The 12,051-nt window shown below is 49.6% G+C and overlaps 1 protein-coding gene across 5 annotated transcripts in view; it reads right to left on the minus strand.

The window, feature by feature from the left end:
• Positions 1-11,137, minus strand: part of IGSF3 (immunoglobulin superfamily member 3) — a 131,444-nt gene extending 120,307 nt beyond the window's left edge. For 2 of the 5 annotated variants that reach the window (XM_018045963.1, XM_018045968.1), the window contains exons 1-2: positions 10,999-11,111; positions 9,674-10,343 (exon numbers count right to left, since the gene is read on the minus strand). In XM_018045963.1, the coding sequence (XP_017901452.1) occupies positions 9,674-9,716 (43 nt within the window). In that variant the 5' untranslated portion in view covers positions 9,717-10,343; positions 10,999-11,111. Of the gene's footprint in view, positions 1-9,673; positions 10,344-10,998 lie in introns of all 5 variants that reach the window. The other 3 variants (XM_018045966.1, XM_018045965.1, XM_018045964.1) reach the window with 3 other exon arrangements.

A 12,051-nucleotide genomic window follows, 5' to 3' on the forward strand; every position in this document is an offset into this window, starting at 1 on the left:
ATAGGAATGGCAGGGAAAAGCCTGGGAGAATATAGTGTACCAAACTATAAAGAATGTTATTTCAGAGTCAAAGAGGGACGCGGGGCAGGGAGGGGAACCTCCCCATTTTACTTTCTGTCTGTGCTCCTAAGTGTTAGTCACTGAGTCATGTCCAACTCTTGGTGATCCCATGGATTGTAGTCCACCAGGGTCCTCTTTGGAGGATTCTGCAGGCAAGAATACTGGAGTGGGTTGTTCTCCATTTCCTTCTCCAGGAGATCTTCCCGACCCACGAACCTGGGTCTCCCACCTTGTAGGCAGATTCTTTACCATCAGAGCCACCAGGAAAGCTTTCTGTCTGAACTCTACTAGATTTTTACAACAGAACTATACTCATACAGCACTCCACCCAAACATTAAAAGTCAAAGAAATAAAGCAAGCATACATAAGCTATCTCATGAAACTGCAACCAATAGCTCATCATCCTTCTTTTTTATAACATTTTACCCTGAAGCACTTTATTTGTTGTTTTAAATTGTGACTTAAATCAGTGAAAATCAAGTCTTCCCTCCCAATATATGTGTTGCATCTAAAAGGCTGCAAAGTTTCCTTCTTGGGAGGTCTTTAGAAAAGGGGCGGAGCCGCGGGGGGAGGGTTTGTGGCCAGGACAGGGAGGCGTGGTTTGCCCTGGAGCAACAAACAGTTACTCACACAAAGATCTCCCATTCCTCCTCCTCCTCCTCCAAGCCCTTCCTACCAAAGTCAAATCAAGGTCGCCAGTGCAATCAGTTAATTTTACCTAGGAGCAAACACATCCTGGTTAAGTTACCCAAGCTCCTTACAGCTCTCAAAGTAACACATGAGGGTGGAGAAGCTGGCCACCTTATGTTTCAAAAACACCTAACCATGATACCACTTCCACTAAGGTACAGACACAGGGCTAAGATACCTAAGGGATGCAGGCTATGTGTGAGTACCAAGCTAATTTTGCTTTAAAACCAGACTACGGTACCAAATGTGAGGGATCACACTGTTTGTCATGTAGAAAAAACAGATTACTACTACTTAATAAATGCTGCCTTTCTAGGAGACAGAAGATTTCAAATTTATGGGACTCTTGGGGTAAGGGGAGTTAATGGAAGGGATCCCTGAGAAGATAGGCAGCCCATCTCTTGACATGGCTCCATTATCAACAACACAAACAGGATCCAAGGCCCAGCTGAGAGCAGAGAAGGTGTTTGCAGAGGTCGCCATGCAGAAGGAAGAGTAGGCCATACCCCAGAGTAAGGAGAAATGGGTGTTACAAACAAAACAAACAAACATATGAAAATAGCTCCAACCTTGGGCAATCCTGAACAGATCCCACTACATCAAAGAATTATAACGGAAAAGAACACATAGCTGGTATCAGATTTCTTCCCTGCTTTAATAAAGGAAAGGTCTGGGGACCTATAAATTGATGGCAACAGGTCCCCACAAGAAGACTAGACACTGATCTCTTTGAGTTGTTTTGTTAGGATTCTGATGAACAAAAGCTCTTCCTTCGGTATAGAAACAGGCCCCCTTTACTTCCACTCAAGACCCCCACCTTCAGTAATGTCCCCTACCCTCTCTGTCACTTCTCCTATCTACACACATCTACAGCTCTCTGGTATCTGCCATCTGTCCCTGGCCCAAATACCTACACCAACCGACAACTCCAGTTCTTCCAACCAGCACCTTTAGGACCCAGGCCCACTGACACTAGGGCTTCCCCACCCCTTCAGAAGTCTTCTTGGGACTTCCTGGTGGTCCAGGAGGTAAGATTCCGTGCTCCCAAATTAGGAGGCCTGGGTTCGATCCCTGGTCAGGGAACTAAGATCCCATATGCCACAACTAAGGGTTCACATGCCACAACTAAGACTCAGTGCAGCTAAGTAAATCAACAAATAAGAAATCTTCTCAAAGCATCCCCTTGTGTCCTGGTGTCCTCCACTCCACAATTCTGCCAGGACCTCACTCTCTCATTATTTTTTAAAAAATTGCCTAAAATTCCAGCCCATCCAGAAAACCTTTCCAGACTGAGCATTTGAGGGCTACTCCAGTCACATCCCTGGACAAAGAATTCCCTTTACTTCTGCTTAGCTGAAAGCAAGAACAAACTTGCCTGGCCTCTCCTTCCCCAATAAGACAACAGTCCTTGGAGAGTCTGTGGTTGTCCACTTGCAAAGTGATTTACCACCCTTTTTTTTTTTTTTTTTAACCCCCGGCTTTAGCTTACCACCTCCTCGAGGGCAGGAACATGGTTGTGCAAAACCTGGATCACCCGAACGAAGGGAAATACAGTATTCAGATGAATTTCATTAGAGGGTTGGGCAGAAACTTTGCTTCAACTCTCATTATCATAAAGCCTATTATAAAGCTTTTTAAGATCCATCTGACCACTTCCCAGCCTGAGTGGAGTTAATATAATTTAATCTTTGATTCAGAATCTTACAGGGCCCCTAGGCTCATCCTTCTCTTCTGCTACTATAATTAGAGTTGTGGAAGATGGAGAGACTGGGCTGACAGTGGCCTGGAAGCCAGTTTTTAGAATCAATCCCTGCTGCTGCCATCTTGTGATTTCACCTTCCTGAAAGTGGAGTTCAAAAATAAAAGCAAAATCCCACTTAACTGGGGTTCCAGTTAAGGGAGGCCCACTGCCATTGTCTCTGTTAAGTGTCCGCCACTGGGGTCCATGATTAGTCACTTAATAAAGGGGTCTTGATGAGGGAATTTGGCAAAATGTGATTTTCTACACATAACAAGCTTGATTTTGATGCAACCACTCATTTCTCTGAAAATTAGGGGCATTCACACACAGGTGTCCTAAATTTCCTTAAATTAAAATCCAAGCCTTTACAAGGAATAGCTGTGCTCACGTTGAAGCAGCAAAAAAACAGGTGTCCAATCACGGTGAACAAGGAACTCCCAAAGGAACCTACAGATACTAATCAAGGTGCCATAGCTCAGAGTGCCCAAGGCCAGGCACCAGGAAAGGCCACTAAGTAGAGCCACGTCTTCCAGTTCCTGGCCAGGGCTCAGCAGAAGTGGTCTGCCTGGGCTCCAGGGACCCAGTCTAAGCCCAAATCCCAAACTCAATTACAATCCAAACCAAATCTCTGTGTCCGGCATCACCCCACATGAACTGGGCCCTAAAATCACTGACAGTCATTTATCCAATCCCTAAAGGGCCACTCTGCCATCATTCTGACTGCTGATGCCTCTGCATTAGCAGGACTCTCCTGGGAAGAGAACACCCTCCTCAGTTAAAGCCCACCCGTTGCCGAAAGCCCAGCCCAAGACTTGTTCCACAAGGTTTTTGTTGACAACTACTGATTACATTGAACTTTACTTTGAACTTCACAGGGGTCTGTGGACAGAGTTCAGGAGATAGATGAATTTGAATGAGAAAAAAACTGCATCCTTATTTTCACTAATCTCTTAAGTGAATGTTGGGGCTTTCCTGGTGGCTCAGCAGTAAAGAATATGCCTGCAACGCAGGAGATACGGGTTTGATCTCTGAGTTGGGAAGATACGCTGGAGAAGGAAATGGCAACCCACTCCAGTATTCTTGCCTGAAAAATACCATGGACAGAGGAGCCTGGCGGGCTGTAGTCCATGAGGACGCTAATGTCGGACACATGTTAGCAACTAAACGACAAGAAAGTAAATAGCTGTTCCTTTGATTATGAATGTAGGTAAGGATCATGGTAATATATTCAAGACCTGTGACTCTGTCACAATATAAACCATACATACTTTCATATCACATCACAGTGGACGCAGATACCTCAAAATATCATTTGCACCCTTCACTACACCAAAACTACACAACTGTTGCTGCTGCTGCTAAGTTACTTCAGTCGTGTCCGACTCTGCGACCCCACAGACGGCAGCCCACCAGGCTCCGCCATCCCTGGGATTCTCCAGGCAAGAACACTGGAGTGGGTTGCCATTTCCTTCTCCAATGCAGGAAAGTGAAAAGTGAAAGTGAAGTCGCTCAGTCATGTCCGACTCTTCGCAACCCCATGGACTGCCGCCTACCAGGCTCCTCTGCCCATGGGATTTTCCAGGCAAGGGTACTGGAGTAGATCTTGTTATTTAATGTGTTATTAAAGAAGTTTAGTGCTATGTTATAAATTTGTTTTTGTTAATATTTTGGTGAGGGTATTTCAATAAAATTGATTTTCTCTAATCCTATGTTATTTATTTATGCATTTGAGTAAGTTACCCTAAGAAGAGGTCCATAGATGTCAGCAGCTTGCCAAAAGGATCCATGGCACAAAAAAGGTTAAGAACCCCTGTTTGGTGGAGTAAAAAGCACAAGCACTATAGCCAGACAAGGCTGGATTCAAATCCAAGCTCCGTCAATTCTGAGCTCTTTCCTTTTAAGCAAAATGATTTAAACTCCCTGAGTTTTTAATTTCCTCATCTTGATCAAGGGAGCTGTTACAGAAACAACACCTATCTTGTGAAATCATTCATTCATCAAAAAATCAAATGAACAGCTACTTCGCTCCAGGCACACGGCTGAGTTCTGGGGCTACAGTAATGAACATGACAGAGATGGTCCCTACTCACTTTATGCAGAAGGTCATGCTACAGAAACTGTTTACCAGCGACTGGCACCTAAGCATTCTATAAACACAATGCTACCACTAAAACCACAACTCTGAGTGTCCAATTACATGCTGATTTGTGTCGCTTCACTTAACAGCTGGTTTATCTAGCTCTTGTCTTCCCATTAAAGATTCAAAGAGGCCAGGGGAGGGGCCTCATACTCAGACAGACAACTTGTAGGATGAAAGAACATGAACCAAGTGGTCCTGGTTTCAAAACCCTGTTCTGCCACTTCCTAGCTTTGTAAGTGTGCCAGAGACCAGCACCTGTCCCTGCTAAATCTGTTCTCTCCTTCCCCTGTAATAAGAGAACCCCAGTTTTTGGCTGAACACTGAGAATTAAGGATATTTCCAAGCCTTCCTTGCAGCAAAGTATGGTCATATGACCAAGTTCTAACCAATGGGGATGTAAGCAGAAGTGAGGGGTACACTTCTGGGAAATGTCCTTAAATTAAGAGGGCATGCCCTTGACCAATCCTTTCCTCCTTCCTGACGGTTGGGGTTAGCACAGCCATCTTGGACTATGAGATGCTCTTGGGAATAAAGGCACACACTTGAAACAAGACAGAAAGGGGCTGGGTCCCTATCACTGTGGAGCACCATTTCAAGCTGGTACAGTCATCTAAAGAATTGATGCTTTAGAATTGTGTGCTGGAGAAGGCTCTTGAGAGTCCCTTGGACAGCAAGGAGATCAAACCAGTCAATCCTAAAGGAAATCAACCCTGAATATTCATTGGAAGGACTGATGCTGAAGCTGAAGTTCCAATACTTTGGCCACCCGATGCAAAGAGCTGACTCACTGGAAAAGACTCTGATGCTGGGAAAGATTGAGGGCAAGAGGAGAAGGGGGCAACAGGGGATGAGATAGTTGGATGGCATCACTGACTCAATGGACATGAGTCTGAGTAAACTCTGGGAGACACTGAAGGACAGGGGGTTGTCCTTCACTGAAGTTCATGGGGTCGCAAAGAGTCGGACACGACTTAGTGACTAAACAGCAACGGTCATCTACCTCCAGGTGAGTTCCTTAACCTTCCTGGACCTCAATATCCCCAACTACAGAAAGATGATAATGTCAGGTCTCTATTTGGCAAGACTGAGGACTCAAAGAGAAAGGACTTGCTTCACAGTAAGGGCTAGAGTTGGGAGAGGTGGTAATTCTGCTATTCTCTTGCTGCAATAACAGACGTAGGAGACTGGGATATCTTAACACAACCCTCAGTACCCAGGGGTGGCTCAATGACTCATACAGTTGAAAGGCATCTTAGCTAGCCTAGTCCTGACAAGAATTCCCTTCTCTGGCACCCTTGTCAAATGGTCCCCAGGAAAGGGAAGGGCATTGTTTCTGGTGAAACTGTTGGGACAGTGGTGTTGGCTCATCCATAAATCACAATCTTTGTCTTCTTCCATCAGAACCTTTTCCCTGACTGCTCCTAGCCACCTTGCTGCTTTCCTCTGCCTACTCCCTCTCCTCAGCCTTTGATCACCCCAGTCCTACCAGTGAGCTCACTCCCACCAGAACATCAAAGTTCCTTTCAATCTCTTTTGGAAGCACTCTCTGGCCTCTCCCATAAGAAGCCTTCCCTGACTGGGAAAGAAGTGATCGCTTCCTCAGTCCACGGTGTTCAAACAAGAGGGTTTTCAAACCCTACAAATGAAAATTCTCTCCCACTGGAGAAGAGCAAGAATGCCCATGAGCCACTCACGAGTTCGCTGTGTCTATCCGGGGATGTCCCAGTCTCCTACATTTTTCACTGTGAACACTTTCAAGCGATTTCATCTTGTTTGCAATATCAGCACTGGTCTAGAAGGCATCACTCTTCATGGTTATGCAAAATCGAAATTTGCTTTATGTGCCTAAAGCTTATATTCATCTCTCCTGATTACTCCCTTCCTGCTCTCGCAGCCACAAATCCTATTCTGTCTGCCCCTGACACTGTGGTCACCTCCCCATGTCTCTGGCACTCATGCAGGGCTGCTCCCAGGCACGGGCACAGCTGCAAGCAGCCTCTCCTCATTCCCTCTTTCACACTCAAGCCACATCCACACCAGCCCCTACTCTCTCTCCTCTTCTACCCCTCTGGCTCCACCCATTCTCAGTAGTGGAAACTTTACTATCCTCAATCAGGCCCATGCTTAAGACAGCTATAGAATTGGGACAGGGTATCCATAGCAGCTGATGGTTCCCTAGTTAGGTGGGCACTCAGAGGTGCAGAAGGAAGAAACAAGACACAGCGGTCAAGAGGGCAGGAATTGGTACCCAGGCAGGCAGAAAAGGAGAAACTGGACCTAAATCCTAGACAGTGGCAAAGGAAGGGAACAGAAACCATGGGTCTGATGATGGCGAGGGAGAGACAAGCATCTTGGATTTACCCTGTTTACCCCTTACACACTGTCACAGGGATTTCTAACTCAAACCACCGCTTCTGGAGGCTAGCAGCACCTGGATCAGTCTCAGTTTGCAGAACACTTAACCTGATTCTACTTTTTACAAACAAAATTTTATTCCAAGCATGTGACCCATCTGGACACAAAACCTTGAGCATCTTTGCTATTTTCAATTCATATTACACATTAATTTTCATTACACAGCAAGAATGATGACGCAGGAATCAGACCACACCAGGCTGCAAGCAGGTTATAAGACCCCAACCTAGGTTTTGTTCCCTCCACAAAGACCTGCTGGTCTCCAAGGTTAAAAAGTAGTAGTCACTCCCTCTCCCTGCCATGCTGCCAATCATCAAGTGATGAGAAAAGGTGAGATTTCACCAGTAGGGATCAAAAAAACCAGGGCCCTCCACAGCTCTAAACCTCCCCACTCTCACCCAGGTGTGGCCTTCTGCCACCACTCCCCTTCAGCACCACCGTCGACACTCACTTTCCTCCATGGCACCTGTTCACACTTGAGGCTGGGAGTACGAGACAAAAGTGGCCCAAGCTCTACTCCACAGAGCAGCCCAGAGGGGAACAGCAGGGGGACCAGCTGGCAGCCGCACATTTCTGGAGCAGCCAGGAGAAGCAAAAGGCACAAATGCCACATTTCCTTGTCTTCCCATCAGTGGCTGCATCTCCTGCCCAGGGCCCCACCCTTCCACTCAGCCCTCTTTCCTGCCTTAGCCACACCACCATCCACCCCACACCCAAGCTTCCTGGAGGGCTTTCCCTGCTTGTCTCTTGAATCCACATGAGTCACTAATTACTGATTTTAAACCCAGACACTAAGTGAATGGCAAATACCAATACAATATTTAGTACTGGTGAATGGAGAGCTGCCCGTCTTCTTAATTCTGCCTGAGCACACAAGAGACAGGGAGACACTGACCCACAGCTGAGCCAAAGGCTGACTAAACTTGCCGCCAGACGGGGTGTCTGTATGAGCGCTGGGGAGGGGAGCGCAGAGCTGGCTGCGGTGAACCCACTCTCACCCGCTGGGTCCCTAACTCGGCTACACATTGGAATTACCTAGGACTGCTAAAAGATACATGCCTGGGTCGTCCTCCCAAAGAACCTGGTTTAACTGGTCTCGGGTTGCTGCCTGGACATCGAGATTTCTTCAAAGCTCTCCCAGCGATTCTGGGCTTCCCAGGTGGCTCAGATGGTAAAGAATCTGCCTGCAATGCAGGAGATCCGGGTTTGATCCCTGAGTTGGGATGATCCCCTGGAGGAGGAAATGGCACCCCACTCCAGTATTCTTGCCTGGAAAATCCGACGGACAAAGGAACCTTGAGAGTTCCCCCAAAGAGTTGAACACGATTGAGCTCACAGGCACACATTATGTGCCCTAGACATTTTTCAAAGCAGTCAAGACATTTACAATACCTTATAACCTTTAACTGTCAGGACAACCCTTGGAGGTATCACTCAATTTTACTGAGATTCAGACATCAATCACTGTCAGGCTAAGATCTGACCTCGGATTCTCCCATCTCCAAAGTCCACTCTCTTTCTGCCCCTCTGTGAACTCTTCCAAGGGTGTAGACGATGGATGAAAGCAATCTCCACTGGCAGCAGGTCACAAGTCCCATAAATGCAAGACACCGAGATGTGGAGATGGAAACCCCACAAGCAGCAGTGATGTCCTCTTCTGAATACAGGGGACTGAGCCGTACCCAGAGAGCAGAGGGTGTGCTCAGCTGTGAAGTCTAAGGAGTTGGAGGGACAGGATGTACCACATTCTGGCCAGGGAGCTTATCCTCAACCCAAGATACCGTATTTAAGATTAAGACAGCATTCAAGGGCATGGAAAGCACTGCTGAATCTGAGAATGTTGGGCAAAGGGTTGGGGGGTGGGGAGGGCTCTTCAATGGGAGAGAATCCTTAAGAAAGGTGTCAAAGGTTCACCTCTCAAGCCAGAGTTTCTCCATCCAATCTAAGCATCCTGACCTTCCGTGGGGGCACAAAACCCAATCCAAGCACAGCCCCTATCAGGCACCATTCCTCTAGTCTCTCTTCTTCCCAGAACTATGATCTTAACTTCCTTGGGGAGGGGACTTATGACTAGACCCTCAAACATTTTGTCTACAGGTCACTTACATGAGGCAAAGCTTCAACCCTTATTCCACCCATTCCTACTTCCCCACTCAAAAAACCACCATCATTGTCAACTTTCCAAACCAACTTTCCCAAGAGGGGGAGTAATGTCGCCACTTCAGATTAGGAATTCATGTGGAGCAACACAGACGAGAAGAGGAAGACGCTGAAGCACTATGTTTAGCAAATACAAGAAACCAATCCATAATTCACATGGAAGTCCCTAAACATTGACGGAGATGGGGGGGTGGGGGGCGGGCGGTGGTGGTCAGGGAGGGGTGGACCCCACAGCAAAGCCCAGGACAGACACTAAGGACAGCAAACGTCCTTCTTCAAGACAACAAACAATATGCCTCCAGGGTCAGAAATGGGGCTCTGGGTACTCTAGTCCAACCTGTGACACACACCGCCGTCTCCTGTGGTCCCCCCAAGCCGTGTTGATGGGAAAGAACCACAAGGAATTACAGGAACCAGGAGCAGGTTAAACTTTCCATCGATCACTCTGATAAGCAGCACCACTTACCCAGCACAGCCAGACAGCCCAGCACTGGGAGAAAGCACTTCATGTCGGCAGCCAAGAGGAGACACAACACACGGCGCTTCCTCTTCTCCCAGCTCTTAATCTCTCCTTTCTGGCAATCCACTTATAGCTGCAGAGGACAGTTTTGGAAACAGAACTCAATTCAGGGAATGAGAACAGGTTAAGGAGCTCATCAGGAGGGAGTGTAGGGGCTGGGAGGGGCGGCGGGTGGCAAGTGGTAAACTCCTCTAGGCTAAAAAGGAAGGGTCCAGAACAATTCCGAAGGCTCTCCCGAGGCTCCTGCCACGTCCTGTGCCTTGTGGCTTCCACTGGAATTGTAGATTGCGGTGGATTAATCCTCAAGGAAAAGGAAAAAGAGTCTCTGAGAAAATCCTTTCATCCACTGATTATACAGAAATGTCCTTGGCTTCCCGGTGAAGGTGTCTGTAATCTCCCTCATTCGGATTCCCCGAAAGAGAACACGGCAGGTTTTATCAAAACCTTTGACAGCCAAATCGCCCTGGCTGACATCGCCTGCTCTGGGTTTCTTCATCAAAAAGTCTGTCACCATCCATGACGGGGCTGCCACCTGCCCTAGACCTGCCCGAAACACACGAAGCAAGTTGGCGTTCGTTCGGCAGCCCTGAAGCGGTCCCACAATGCCAGCAGATTTCTAAAACAAACACAACAGAGATTTATCCGAGGCAAGCACGGCTGCCACACAACTGAGAGGGACTGAGCGACACCTGGGTCCCGATCCGGGATCAGGACGGTCCACCTTTGGGTCTGACCTTGGCTAAGTCGCTACCTTCGCCTCCGCCTCAGTTTCCCCGCCCAGAGTAGAGCAATCCTGGGAAGCCCGATTGTTCCTGCAGTACTTCACCAAACGCTTCACTCCAGGGAATTCCCTCCGCCTCCCACCGAGCCCCGGCGCCGCGAGTAGCCCCACCCTCCGCGGGGGCAAATCTGGAAGGGGCTCCGAGGTGGGGCCGCCACTCCCGGTTCCACCCTCGGCACCCGCCCCAAACGTGGGAGCTCGGCTCGCGCCGCGTCCCAGGTGGCCCCGCTATTGTTTTACCTTCCCGGGTGTTTATTTTTCGCTGACTGGAAAGAAAAGAGGAGGGAGAAGAGATACCGGGGCTCCGCTTTCGCTGCCGGGGCGCGCTCGCCGCGCGTCCGACCGGCCCGGGGAGGGGTCTCGCGCCGACCCCCGAGCGCAGCCGGCGCCGGGCCCGCCGCCGCCGCCCCTCCCGCCGCCCTCCCCCGGGCTCCGGCTCCCTTCGCTGCCGCCCCTCCCCGCGCCGCCCGCGCGCCCACCGGATACCAACCTCGCCGCCGGCCCTCTCCCTGCGCGCGTGGGTCCGTCGGTCCTTCCGCCCGGCGCACGCCTCTAGGGACGCACTGCCTCCTTCCTCTGCTCCCGCAGCTACACCGGCAGCCGCGCTCCGGCCCCTCCCCAGGCCCCGCCCCTTCACCCGGCCCGCTGCACCCGGGCCAGCCGAGCGCGGGGAGAAGGCGGCGGCCTCGGCGAGAGGCACCGCCCCCGGGCCCGCCCCTTCCCACCACCCCTTCCCCACCCCCCGACCCACGGAGAAGGGCTACCGCTCTGCGGGCCGGCCTTGGGGCTCCGCGCGCCGCTGGTGGCGCCTCACCCGCACCTGCGGGTGGCAAAGGCCACCCGAGAACCTGGGCGCAGCTGGCGTGGGGGCCGGGCAGCTCTAAAAGTTAATCAGGGGTCTCACCCGCACACTACCCGGCCACCGACAGGATGCACAGGCCCTTCCCAAAGCCCAGCAAAGGACCCCGGAGCCTGCAAGAGGGCGGCCGGGGGCGCGTCCCCTCTCTGGGAAACATAAACAAAGCCCTTTGCAGGAGACTTGAATCTGCTCATGTAGTGGATCCCCACACTGCACTTCACGCTGAGACAGAATTTCCTAGACGTTGCGATCGAATTGGACTCTGGAAGCAGTCTGGATTCTAACCCTGGCTCCTCCACTTCCCCGCTGCCCATCTCCGCCGAGTTATCTAAGAGCCCTGTGCCTCAGTTTTCCCCCACCTGTTATATGAGAGAAATGGCCTGTGCTTGGTAGGGTTATATGAGATGACACACTTGTAAAACACTTAGGATGGTGCCTGCTACATCTTAAGCACTCAGTAAAATGTAAGCTATAATTATTTTATGAGGAACACTCCAAGCAAATACAATTTCATTCATTCAAAACTTGTCCAACACACATACTCAGGTACTGGGTGAGCACAGACTAAATGTGACCAACGTGAAATAGGACTGTCTTGCCCCTGGAGCTTGCAGGCTAGTAAGGAGATCATGTTGAAGAAGCCCATGCAAGGTCCCTGAACCTGTGTTGAGGGGTCAAGGCATG

The sequence above is a fragment of the Capra hircus genome, chromosome 3 (genome assembly GCF_001704415.2).
Source record: "Capra hircus breed San Clemente chromosome 3, ASM170441v1, whole genome shotgun sequence".
In the NCBI taxonomy this organism is placed as follows: domain Eukaryota; kingdom Metazoa; phylum Chordata; class Mammalia; order Artiodactyla; family Bovidae; genus Capra; species Capra hircus.